The 12,509-nt window shown below is 43.8% G+C and overlaps 1 protein-coding gene and 2 long non-coding RNA genes across 9 annotated transcripts in view; 2 read left to right on the forward strand and 1 right to left on the reverse strand.

Moving 5' to 3' along the window:
• Positions 1-3,951, forward strand: part of LOC146425503 (ATP-dependent chromatin remodeler CHD1-like) — an 87,763-nt gene extending 83,812 nt beyond the window's left edge. For 6 of the 7 annotated variants that reach the window (XM_085041558.1, XM_085041560.1, XM_085041562.1 and 3 more), the window contains 4 exons: positions 1,286-1,382; positions 1,591-1,648; positions 2,615-2,822; positions 2,997-3,951. In XM_085041558.1, coding sequence (XP_084897684.1) covers positions 1,286-1,382; positions 1,591-1,648; positions 2,615-2,822; positions 2,997-3,324 — 691 coding nt within the window. In that variant the 3' untranslated portion in view covers positions 3,325-3,951. The remainder of the gene's footprint in view (positions 1-1,285; positions 1,383-1,590; positions 1,649-2,614; positions 2,823-2,996) is intronic. The other variant, XM_085041559.1, reaches the window with a different exon arrangement.
• The window catches only part of LOC146425500 (uncharacterized), an 865,580-nt gene that overhangs the window by 373,717 nt on the left and 479,354 nt on the right, over positions 1-12,509 (reverse strand). The window lies entirely within an intron of this gene.
• On the forward strand, positions 10,776-11,915 carry LOC146425505 (uncharacterized). Its single transcript, XR_014846631.1, has 2 exons — positions 10,776-11,067; positions 11,445-11,915. It is a non-coding gene; the product is annotated as an uncharacterized LOC146425505 (long non-coding RNA).

Here is a 12,509-nt window from a genome sequence, read left to right on the forward strand (position 1 = left end):
GAGCTACCACTGGACCTTCAGCTGGAGACTAGCCCTTCACAGGATCACCGCTTCAACTGGACTACTTCAGTTGGACTGCTACCACCACCCTAACAGGGTGTTAGGTTGTATCTGACTTTGTCAGCACTTTTCCTTGTATTATTTCACTTATTTTTAATTTCAATCTTGACTTGTGATCTCCCACTTGTTTGTTTTCAAACCAACACAGCAGAGAAACTGCTTCTTAAGAGAGAGGGGGTGAGAACAGAGAATCTGTCTAGAGAGAGAAAGAAATAAGTAGAGATAAAGAGTATTTGTAGTAGAAGAATTGTGGTGATGAATAGATTTATGGACCTGCTCTGTGGACTGAGAAAATACCCCACACCCTGCCCCCCTACCCGAACTGTTGGTTAGAAGGAAGAAAGGGGGTGAATAAAAATGGGTTCATAAGAGGGAAGGGGGTGAGTGAACAAAATAGTGTATGAAAAGTTTATTTTTGCCTCTCATTTATTCTCCGTCTCGGTTAGGTAATTAAATCACTTTGCAACTTTAAATTTAGAGCGTCTGCCCTTTCTTCCGTGCGTCCTCCTACCAGTGTCCTATCTCACTTAACTCATGAAATTGGTGTGTGTTTTTACAATTGTTTTTCTTTCCCCTCTCCTGCACGTCTGCAGCAGGAGAGAGCCAGAGTGCCAGCGTTTAGTCAGAGTCAAACCCCGACAGTAGCATAGATTAGGAACAAAGATTTTGGCATGCTGCTTCCATCCTCTTTCAGATTTCTCATTTGATTTCAAAAGCTTTGACCAGGCTTTGGAATTTTGTGGAAAAATCCCATCCCTGATATCTGTAGGAAATTATGCATGTAGGTCAAATTTCTTATACTGCAAGAGATTTAAAGTCCAGAAGAATCTTTATTGAGTAGTAAATACTCCAGTTTAATGACATATTTCAAATAATCTTTCAGAAGAATTGCACAACAAATTGCAAACTTCATTTTTATGCAATTGCGCAAATCATTCTATTAACAAAATTGCCATTAATACTATTTTTCATGCAATTTGGATTCTGCAGCCATTCTAATAAAAATTACAAAATGACAAATTATTAATTAATTTCTGCAAAGTTTGAAATGCAGCTAAGTAATGTTTGCTGTGCAGCTAGGTAATAGTCTCTGTAACAGACTTTACAATGAATTTAGTTTACTGAAATACTGTTGAAATAATTTCATTTAAGTCCATGTTCTGTTGTATGGCACAATAAAAACTAATATAGGGAAGAATTATAACTTCTCTTTCTTTTTCCTCAGAAACTTGTGGATTTTTGTCTCTAAGTTTACAGAATTTGATGCCAGAAAGCTGCACAAGCTGTATAAACATGCAATCAAAAAACGCCAAGAATCTCAGGTAATACTTTCAGACTCTCTAAATATACAAAAATATATTCTAAGTTTTATAATTGTTATTATAATGTATCAATTGTTTACACTCAATACACTTTAAATGTATTTTACTGTTCATAGTAAACTAGTTTATTTTCTTAGGATATTTTCTGAAAAATTCAGATGCAACTTTGGGATTTATCAATGACAATTTTTGTACTTGTCTCTTTTAGCAGCACAGTGACCAGAATATTAGCAACAATGTGAATACACACGTAATTAGAAATCCAGGTAAGAAATCTTGAGCATATTATTGTGCTGGATATCTTAAATGATGGTATGTAAAATGCAATAAACTTAAAACTGTCTCCTAGAACGCCCATGCTGATGGATATCATAGCAATAGGCTGACTTAGCATAACTTCACTAGTTTGCTGATGAAATTCAACTGAGCATGGACTGAATTTGGCACTTAGTGATTTTAGTAGTAAGTTATTTGGCCATTCTCCTAAAGTAAGTAAATTAATTTTTAAAAACCTACACTTTTTTTGTATTTAATTTTGAAGAGGGAGAGAGGCCAACTCAGCACTTGTAAACTTCTTGGAGGCTCTATACCTGTTTGTAGCAGTTGTAATGTCACCATATCATAATAAAGATATTCCCTGAAGTCATGGTTAGCAATCAGTTATATGGGATGTCTTTTACTATTGACAATAATACTGTTTTTCTATGCTGCCACAGTTGCCTTCTTGTAATACTTGTTTTTATGTCATGTTATATAAAACCTAGAGTATGTTATCATGTGTTTAAAATTAGTATACTGTGTTTTAGGAATACCACTCAAAACCTTTCATGAAGGTGTACCTCTAAAGCTAATGTTCTCACTAGGGCTGTCTCTTTAGAGAGGAACTTCTACCATTGTGTTTCAAATTGCTCTACTAAAGGCACCTGGTTTCTACTCCCCGCTCAGTTAGACCACACTGATCTCCATTCAGTATGGAAAGTTGAAAAATTTGGTTTCTCAGCCCTACATATCTACATTTCTAGCTTGCCTGCCTTCTATTTGCTTCTGAGGTTTGTCTCAGTTTGCTCACATTACTGCATTTATCTTTCAATTATTTAGATATTGTTTCTGTCAAACTATAATGCCACTTTCATATTGCTTTAAATCTGACAGATAGAAGTGCTGTTTGAATGGGTGAAGAAAAAAATTTATACTGTATGAGGCTTCCTTACAACCTCTGCTTTATTAAACAGATGTTGAAAGACTGAAGGAGAATACAAACCACGATAACAGTTGCAGGGACAGTTCTTCTGATAGACATTTGTCACAGTACTATGATCATCATAAGGACAGGCATCAGGAAGATGCTTATAATAAAAATGACTTAAGGAAAAGGTCCTATTCAGCCTTCAGCAACGGAAAAGACCACAGAGACTGGGATCACTATAAACAAGACAGCAGGTAAATTGCTCTGTTAAGAATTCCTTTCCTGGTGTTTCAGTATGCTTGTAGTAAGCACCAATGAATCTTTTCTAAGTAATGCAAAATTGCAAAGACATTTCTCTCATGCAGTTCTATTGAATTGACATAATTGTAGTCCTTGCTATGTGTTCAGTAATAAGTAAATTTTTTCAGATACTATAGTGATGGTAAACGTAGAAAGCTGGATGACCACAGGAGCAGAGATCACAGGTCAAACCTGGAAGGAAGTTTAAAAGACAGTCGGCCTCATTCAAATCACCGTTCCCATTCAGATCACCGTTCCACTTCAGAGTATATCCATCATAAATCTTCCAGAGATTATAGGTACCACTCAGACTGGCAAATGGACCACAGAGCTTCTGGTAGTGGCCCAAGGTCACCATTAGATCAGAGGTCTCCTTATGGGTCAAGATCTCCATTTGAACACTCATCAGATCACAAAAGTACACCTGAACATACATGGAGTAGCCGGAAAACATAACAAAAACTGACATTTTCTGGACCATCTTTTAGCCATATACAGTAAACTAACACAGTAGTTGCCTTATGTGACTTGAAAGATATGGACTGGATATTGTTAGTAGCAGTATTGTTACTTCTTTCCAGGATGCAAGGTCTATTACCCCAACAATAGAAAAATATTTTTGTATTTAAAATTTCTGCTGCACTGTGCTGCAAATGTTGTGGCATGTGTTTTTTTGGGGTTTTTTTTCCCTCTTTAAGAAATGGAAAATGTTTACTTTTACAGGGACCTCAACACTGCCCCATTTAGACTGGATCTCATAAAACTGGTTTTAGGGTGAACACAGTTTAAATTATGTTTGCAAATTAGTTTTTAAACACTGACCTGTGATCATGTTTCAGGGAAAAATGAGGAGGGTTTTTTTTTTCCCTAGTAAAGAATTCTCAAGGACATTTGTTCACTTTTCAAAGCTGTTTATTTACATTGTATACTGCAACCACCTTGCCGCTTTGCATCACAAGCCTGAATATTTAGGTTCTGTACCCATAACTGTAAAATAACCAGGATTTCTCCTGTTTGTGGTCAGTTGTAATGCCTTTTTTCAAAATAAAAGAAATCACTGAAAATTATTGCAAACTAATTAAATGAGGGTTTTTTTGCTTGTTCCTTTCCCCACCTACTCAGTCCTTCTTGTCTCAGAGTCAATATACTAACACTTTTTAATAAAATATTTTTATGAAATCACTGTTCAGAATGCAAAAATGGGAACGGGAACCTTTTTATTCCATTTAGTGCCCCCTTTTTATTGGATGCTTCAGATACATGTTTTGGTTTTGTTTTTCTATTAAACTGGCAATATTGTGATTTGTTGCAATGAAATGTTGGGAAATATTCAGCTAAACTGTGATATGGAAAGTTTTTCAGTACATAGATTTTAAAGGAGTGTTCAATATCTGAACACTTTTGAATCCAAATCAGACAAAATTTATTGGAAATTTATTGTTTTCCCTCTTGAAATGGGCAATAATGTCAAATGTGCTATGCAGGCAGTTAATATTTTAGATTTGAATTACTTTCTATTACAAGAATTATTACAATACACACTGATTGTATATAGATAACTTCTGTTTGACAAATTAAATTTAAAATGAAATGTGAGCTCTTGTTTTCTGCTGGTGTTTTTCTGCAGCATATATCTTTCTCATGTAACCATAAAACTTAAGTTTTAAACTCTTAAGTACTAAATACACAACACAATTAGGGAAGATAAATGTCTACCCTGGCATCATGTGGTTGGAGCTAATATGTTGCTCCAATTTTTCTTCATCTTGCAATGTGTTCATGTCTTGGTTTAAGACAATTTAAGGGGTAGACACTCCAAAATGAGTTACCTCCCCTTTCAGTTTTAACCACTCCTCTTTCACCAATAAAAAGAGACAAATGCGAGACAGTATAAGTGAAAAAATAACAGTTTACTAAAAAACAAAACAGCAACAGGCAAAAATAATGTGAGAAACGAAGCTCACTATTTTAAAAATTTAAACATTTATTAACAAAAAGACAATAGGGGACAAAATGAAAAACTCATTCCACAAAGTAGAGGGAACAGTGCTGGGTACTTAGCCGACGCGGGGAAGCCAGAGACACACCTGGCTAGGGGATACAGTTTTTACAACCCCCTAACCCCACCTCCTTAAGGTGCTCCGATTGGCTCATGGTTTCTAGGGTCTTCTGATAGGTTAGCTGCTTGCCTAGCTATCCCCTTATGCTAATTAACACCCACTTCTCTCCCCTTTCTTAACTAAATAAAACTTTTAACAGGAACATATAACAATCAGAGGTAACCATAACATTTACTAATTAACCACAACAAATCATAAAGCTTTAACGATTAGCCATAACAAATCAATAGGGGTAACCACCCTTTCTCACCCTTACCACAATCCGAATTGATGCAATTTTATTCACTTGAGCTGTTAAAAGGTGAGTGTTATGTGTAGCACGGGGCGGGGATGAAACAGGCAGGATATTTCCCAGGAAGGTCCTTACAAGTCTAAAGAACACTTTGCTACACTTCACTAGGCCCCCCAAAAAAAATTGATAAACGGTAACTTTGTATCTTCCGGGGTGCTTGTCACTGTCCACTCCTTTGGTTCTTCCACTGGTCCTTTAACGCAGCATGCATGGGTCCACCCTTTTTCACAGCATTGGGCAGACCAGTTGGATGGTAATTTCCCTTAAATCTCCCCAATAGATTACAACTTGCCTCAGGCACCAGCAAGACATCCCTAATCTTCTATACCTTCTGTTTGTACCTCCTTGAACACTTACAAATCCTTTCTGTAGTGTCCCTCCTTCCCACACTAAAAACAGGTGCCCCTTACTGGTCTCTCTGGCCTGGTCTGCATAGAGGTCTTACTCCCTCCTCTTTCTTTTTCATCCTTTCTTAAACCCTCAGAGCAGTTATTTTCTCTCATTGTGGCTACCATTATCTTAGCTTTAGCTTCCATTCAGCCCTCATCTCTCCTCACATACACTTTCTGGGCTTCCCTCAGTAACTCATTCAGCCCTCTTTCCTGCCACTCCTCCATCTTTTCCAGTTTCCTTCTAATGTCCGGCCATGCTCGTGTCAGAAAATGAATGTTTAGTAAGACCTGTCCTGCCAGGCTATCGGAGTCCATCCCTGAATATTGTTGGATGTTCCTGTGGAGTCTTTCCAACCACTCTGTTGGTGTTTCATCCTTCCCTTGCTGTCCTTCGAATGCTTTAGCAGTGTTATTTCCTCGAGGTACCGCCTCCCTTATTCCTTTTATAAGCAAATTCCTGTAATCATTCATGTTCCTCCTACCCACCTCATCATTTGGATTCCAATTTGGGGCCATTAAGGGCATTTTACGTTCTCCTGGTGGGCCTTGCTGGTTTTCCCTTTCCCAAATCCTCATTCCTGCCACCCTAATAATTTGCCTTTCTTCTGGGGAAAATAAAATTTTCATAATAGAGTCCATTTCATCCCACATATAGATATTTGGGCCTAAAAACTGATCAAATTGTTCTGCCACTCTGACTGGGTCTTCTAATAACCCTTTTATTTCCTTTTTAAAGGCTCTCACCTCTGAAGATGTTAGTGGGGCATTAACAAAACCTATCCCTCCTTGAGCTCCCCCCATTGGTACCTCCCACAATGGAAACAAGCCAGTCCTCCTTTCTCCTTCATCATACTGCCTGAGAGCTAGTTTTCCTCTGAGTATTTGCGTAAGGTCCCTCATACATGAAACTAGGGCTGGATGATCCAGATGGTTCATCCAAGGAATGGGTTGTTTTTGAGGTGCAGGGAATAATTGGATCAGGGTAATTGGGTAACCCCTCTGGAATTGGAGGGGCAGTAGGAGAAACTGGTCTAGTGGGAATAGGGGCCGTTGGAAGTACTGGGCCTGCTGGGATAGGGGACCACAGGGGAGGTAACACATCTAAGGGGTCCCATACTTTCTCCCCCCTCTCCTTAGTCTGTTCCTTCTTATCAGCCTCTGATAACTTAAATGCCTTCACACTAGTGCTCTTAATTGCATTACCAACCCAGCAGGCTGCATATTTACCCTCTTTGGGGTCAAAAGGTTTTCATTCCTTTCTGATTGCGTCTTACTCCCCTCTTGTCCCATTTTCTAGCCTGTCTGTTACTTCACACCCTGCCCTTTGTCTTGTCTGTCACCTTGCATCCCACCTCCTTTAAGCTTTTACAGTTTCTCAAGGCTCAGTAGCAGGACACTAAGGGAGTGGGGTTCCCCTGGTCCCTCCCCGTCCAGTCACTCCCTCCTTACACCAATTCACAGCACCATGCACAATCTTCTCCCACTCTCCTTTATTTCCTTTATCCAGGCACACTCCTCACACCCATCCTCACACCCAAATCAGCCTTGCATTCAACCCACGGTTCTTGCAAGTAGGAAGGGGAACTATACCACTGAGCCTGGCAACCTGCACACTGTACTAAAACCCACTTGGCACTATGATACTCAGAGTAATTAGGACAGGGATTTGGATCTGGTGGGTTTACTCCCTCTATATATGCATTGAGGGAATGTAGTTCCCGTAGTTTTCCTTAGCTTATTTACTGTTGCTATGTAAACAACAATTCAAATTTCAAAATGGCGTTCCTGCCGAAAAATTCAAAACTGGCATCTCCCGCCAGCACACACACACAGAAACAGTTTCAAGCCAGCGTCTCCAGCCGGCACACACACACACACAAACAAACACACACACAAACAAACACACACAGCAACAGAATCCTCCACCGGAGACCAAGTCTCTGCACCTTTTGACAGAACTTCGACTGAACCTTTTACCAGAGATTCCCAGAACTCCAGGCAAAGTCTCCCCACCACCGGAGACTTCCAAAATCCCAGGTAAAATCTCCCCGCCTTAATTTCACAGGCGCACAAAATGTCACTCACTCATTCTCACTCCTTCTGTGGCCACAACACACTCTCTTTTCCAGCTTCAAAACTGCATCTCCCGCTGACACACACGCAAAGAAACAGCTTCAAACCTCACAGACACACAAAGAAAGCAACCTTTCCAGCCCCTTCTTTACACCCTTTTGAGTTTAGAAACTTCTGGAGTCCCACGGTCAAGTTCCCAACTCCCTTTTACTTTGGCTAGCCAACACACTGGTTCTTCTGACGGGTCGACTCAGAGAACTGCTCCTTCCCTGTCCACCTCAGATTTTCCACCGGGAGACTCCCAGAATTTCCTCAAGAGTCTCCCCACTCTCCCGAGATGCCAGGAGTCCACCTGGACTTTATCCCCGATCACTACTCCTCGGTAACATCCCTTTACCCTTCCAAAACCTTTCTGTCTACTTCTTGTATCCCTTTACCATTCCAAAACCTTTCTGTCTACTTCTTGAGATACAAGCTTCACCACCTTTTCCTTTTGAATTTAGAAACTTTTGGAGTCCCACGGCCAAGTTCCCAACTCCCTTCCGCTTTTTCCGGAACCACTAGGTCCAGAACTCTCCCTTAATCTGAGGCTAACACCCGTGAAGATTTCCCAGGGGGGCTCATTCACTCTTCTCCTTGCACTTTGTCCCTTCACCGGCCGACCTCCTCACGGAGGGACGGAACCACGGTTAGAAGGACTCTACACTCACTTCATGGATCTGGCTGCCAGTCCACGTCTCAGTCACACTCACTCACTTCGCCCCCCACTCTTTGCCCACCGAATGGTACTTACAATCCCCTTTTCCCCTCCGGCTCCCAGTCCACCTGGCTTGTGGGCCACTCCGCAAACTTGAGGGAGCTCCAGGTACCTTCTTCCTTCTTACATCTACTTTGTGTGTCCCTTCTTGTCTCCGGGGTATTGGCCAGCAATCTCCGACAGCACCAAAAGAAGCCAGCTGAGCTGCCTAAAAAATTTGGCGGGGCACACCTCTCACCCGGAATCTTTCAGGGTCGTGGAGATGAGGCTTCTATCCCAGACAATCCACCAATTGTGAGAAACGAAGCTCACTATTGCAAAATTTTAAGCATTTATTAACAAAAAGACAATAGGGGACAAAACGAAAAACACGTTCCACAAAGTAGAGGGAACAGTGCTGGGTGTTTAGCACGGATGCAGGGAAGCCAGAGGCACACCTCCTGGCTAGGGGATAAAGTTTTTATAACCCCCTAACCCCGCCTCTGTAAGGTGCTCCGATTGGCTTGTTGTCTTCAGTTCTCATTGGCTTGTCGTTTCTAGGCTCTTCTGATAGCTTAGATGCTTGCCCAGCTCTCCCCTTATGCTAATTAACACCCACTTCTCTCCCCTTTCTTAACCAAACAAAACTTTTAACAGGAACATATAACAATCAGAGGCAACCATAACATTTAACGTTTAACCATAACAAATCAACAGAGGTAGCCATAACATTTAACAATTAACCATAACAAATACCTTATAACCCTTTACGAAAGCCAACTCCATAACCTCATTTATAACACCGTGGGATGCTTCCCTGGGGGTTCCAGGCACAGTAGATCCCAGTTGCTCCCTTATTCCCGTTGGGGTGTATTATCCAAGGGGGAACGCACTCCCCTAGCCCAGCACCTCCAGGCCCCGCTCCGCACCGAAGTACTCGAGCCAGTTCGTCTGGCAGATCTCCTCCGGCAGTTGCAGGATCACCATGTCGTACAGGTTCTCTACGTCCATGATCAGGCTCTCCCCGTCCATCCGCATTTGCTCCAGATGCCGCTTCACTGCGGGGACACGGTCCTTTGGCTGCTCCTGTTCCCTCTCCTGCTCCTGATGTAAACAAATTCACAAGCCGTCATTTTTAGGAATATAAGATTGAACATTCATTAGGAGAACAAAGACTTACGGCTGGGCGGGAGTGGCTGGTTTGCCTTATTCTCAGTCCCTCGCCCTATTAATTTTAATGTGCGCTTAAGTACTTTCTGTAACTGTTATATATTCATTAAGTCCAAAAAAACCTATTTACACTTCAATCATTCCATCTTCTTCGCTCTATGCTCCTCTCTGCCAGGCCGGCGACATCTTGGTCTTCTGGTTTGTCTCAGGGCTGAAGGCTGAAGTCTTCTATGGCCCTAATTCAAGTTGTAGCTGACACTCTTCTCAGGGAGGTATGAACGTAGATCACAGATTTCCTGGGATGCATGAAGTCTGTTTCTTTTTCTTCCTTCAGGGTGTCTTGATCTCTGGCTTTGTGGCTTATCAGTTTAAAAGACATCTATTATCATGTATTTCTTACCACATTTCTAGCATACTACAACTATTATATAGCTATAATTCACTCTAACTTTGTTTCTACTTAACTATATTTTATCTAAATGCTACTTTACACAGTACCTTATCACTTATAAATGCTAAATTCATATATGCGAAAGCCAACATTCACTATCCACTCATTTATCACACTCCCGTTCTGGTTTCCTCTCCTTCTCCCGTTTCCTCTCCTTCTCCCTCTCCCGCTCTTATCTTCGAGGTCGAAATCCTTCAGGAAGGCGGCCATCTTCCTGCTGCGCGAACTCGAACCCTTCTTCCTGGAGCGAGCCATGGTGATACCGGGGTCGGTGCCGGGGTTGGAGCCAGGGTCGGAGTCGGTTCGAAGCAACCGCCGCCGGCAACCACCCAATCGCGGCGCGGCACGGGGCGATGACCCGACTGCGGGGCGATGGCAGCGATGCGGGCGGAGACGGCGGCGAGGGCCGCCTGGACCCCGCTGCTGGGTGTGCTGGGCGCGCTGGCGGCTCAGATGTGGGCGGTGCGGCGCCTTTCCGGAGCTGCGGGCGCGGTTGTGGCAGAAGCAGCGTGGCGCGGTCGAGGCGCTGCGCTGCTGGAGCAACTCGGCAGGAGGCAGTGAGGAGACGGCCGGGGCCGGGCGGGCAGGGGCCGCGGGCCCGGCTGACGCCGCTGTGCCGGCAGGGAGGAGCGCTGCGACAGCTATGCTGCGGCTGTACGAGGAGCGGGCGGCCGAGCTGGGCTGGAGGGGGTTCTGCGGCACGGCCCGCTCTGCCCCTCGGTGGCCGACGTGTTGGAGGGGCTGCAGGACCGTGGAGCGCTACTACCGGCACCTGTATCCTGCTGGGGGTCTCAGGTCAGCGCTGGGGATGCCGTTCGCTCGTTGTTGTCCTTACCGGGCACGAAGGTACTTGGAGAGCAAACTGCTCCTGCAGCTCCTCAGCTGTGACAACCTGGCAGAAATGGAAGCCCTCCCGCAGTCCTGGGAGAGGATTTTGGAGCGCTACAAAGATGACATCATTCAAGGTAGTTCTGTGTGCATAGACCCGAGGGGTCTTTCCAGGGCTCCGTGCTGGCTGTCCCCTGGGGACAGCACACAGGCCTGGCCGTGCTGGCTTTGCTGGTCTCAGCAGCAGTGGATGACCCCGCTCAGTTGATTTTTGTGACCTGCTCCGAGATCTTGGTCAGCTTCAGTTGAAAGTACTCACCATCACACCTGGGCACAGCTGGAAGCAACATCCTCCCTCACAGTGTAGCAAGGGCTCAGTGACCTGTTTCGCTGCTCAGTCAGTTTTACCTACACTTTTTTTAATTGCCTTTAGAAACAAGGTAAGTTTTTGGGAGTACAGAATACAGGTAAAGTGCATCAAGCTGACAGGGTTGCTGTTTTCCCTCTGACTTAGATACACTCCTGAAGGTCTCACTGTTCATGGAGAACCATCGGGAGCTGAGCTGCTCACCTGGCTCCTGACAGGGCATTGACCAGCTTCTGGTGTATTCTGGGATGCTGCAAGGAGATGAGGAATTGAAGGAGCTCTCCTAGTGCTTTTTGGAAGCTGAATGAGTTGATTCTTGGCCTCAGCAGGAAATGCTTGGACTGTGCCATTTTCAAGTGGAAATGGCCTTGGTTTCTGAAGAAGAGGCTGAGCCGAAAAAGCCACGAGGATAGAAGGGAGTCGCCTCCAGCTGTGGAACTTGTCCTTTCTTTCTCCTGCCATGGATGTTTTGTATCATAGAAAAAATGTTGATACTTACTTACATGAGGTGCTGCAGATGTGTGAGTGTAACAGAGTCGTTCAGGCTGATGCCATAAAAGATATTTGGGTTCCGTCCTTGCAAATAAAGAAAATATGTCAGATTAGGGCTTACAAACAGTGGTCACCTCATGTCCTTGAGCAGTGTGTTTGCATTCATCCCACCTGGGCAGGGAGGAGGGAGCAAATCTGGCTTGAAAATGTAATTATGGAGGTGCATGGATGCCTGAGTTCTGACATGGGCAATTTTCAAGGGTGTTACAGTACACTGCTTTGATACCTCTGCCAGAGGCCACTGAAATCAGTCTTAAAACATTACTCTCTGGTGGCAGCAGCTGATGACAGGTCAGGGACACCTTTTGTTGGCCATGGCACTGATCCTCTGAACGTTCTTGGGAAGCAGTGGCATGTTTGTCTCTATATAACATATTTGGTAAGGAGCTGCAGCTTCTCGGTGAAAGCCAATAAAGAATTACATTGGACACATTGTGGGTGTGTTTGTGCTCCCGTTCCTGTGTCTCCAACCTGGGGCATCCCTGCGGCCACCTGAGGGCACTGTGTGACCTGCAGAGAATGGCAGCAGTGGCAAGGAGCAGATGGGGTGCATGAGCAGATTGGAGTGCTGGGGGATGCCTGGGGCTGGAGTGCGCTGGCTCGTGGCTGGGGCTGCCAGTGCTTCCATCAGGGATAAGGGCTTCACGAGGTAAGGCTTCA

Source organism: Lichenostomus cassidix, chromosome W, assembly GCF_008360975.1.
Source record: "Lichenostomus cassidix isolate B80296 chromosome W, HeHo_3.0, whole genome shotgun sequence".
Lineage (NCBI taxonomy): Eukaryota > Metazoa > Chordata > Aves > Passeriformes > Meliphagidae > Lichenostomus > Lichenostomus cassidix.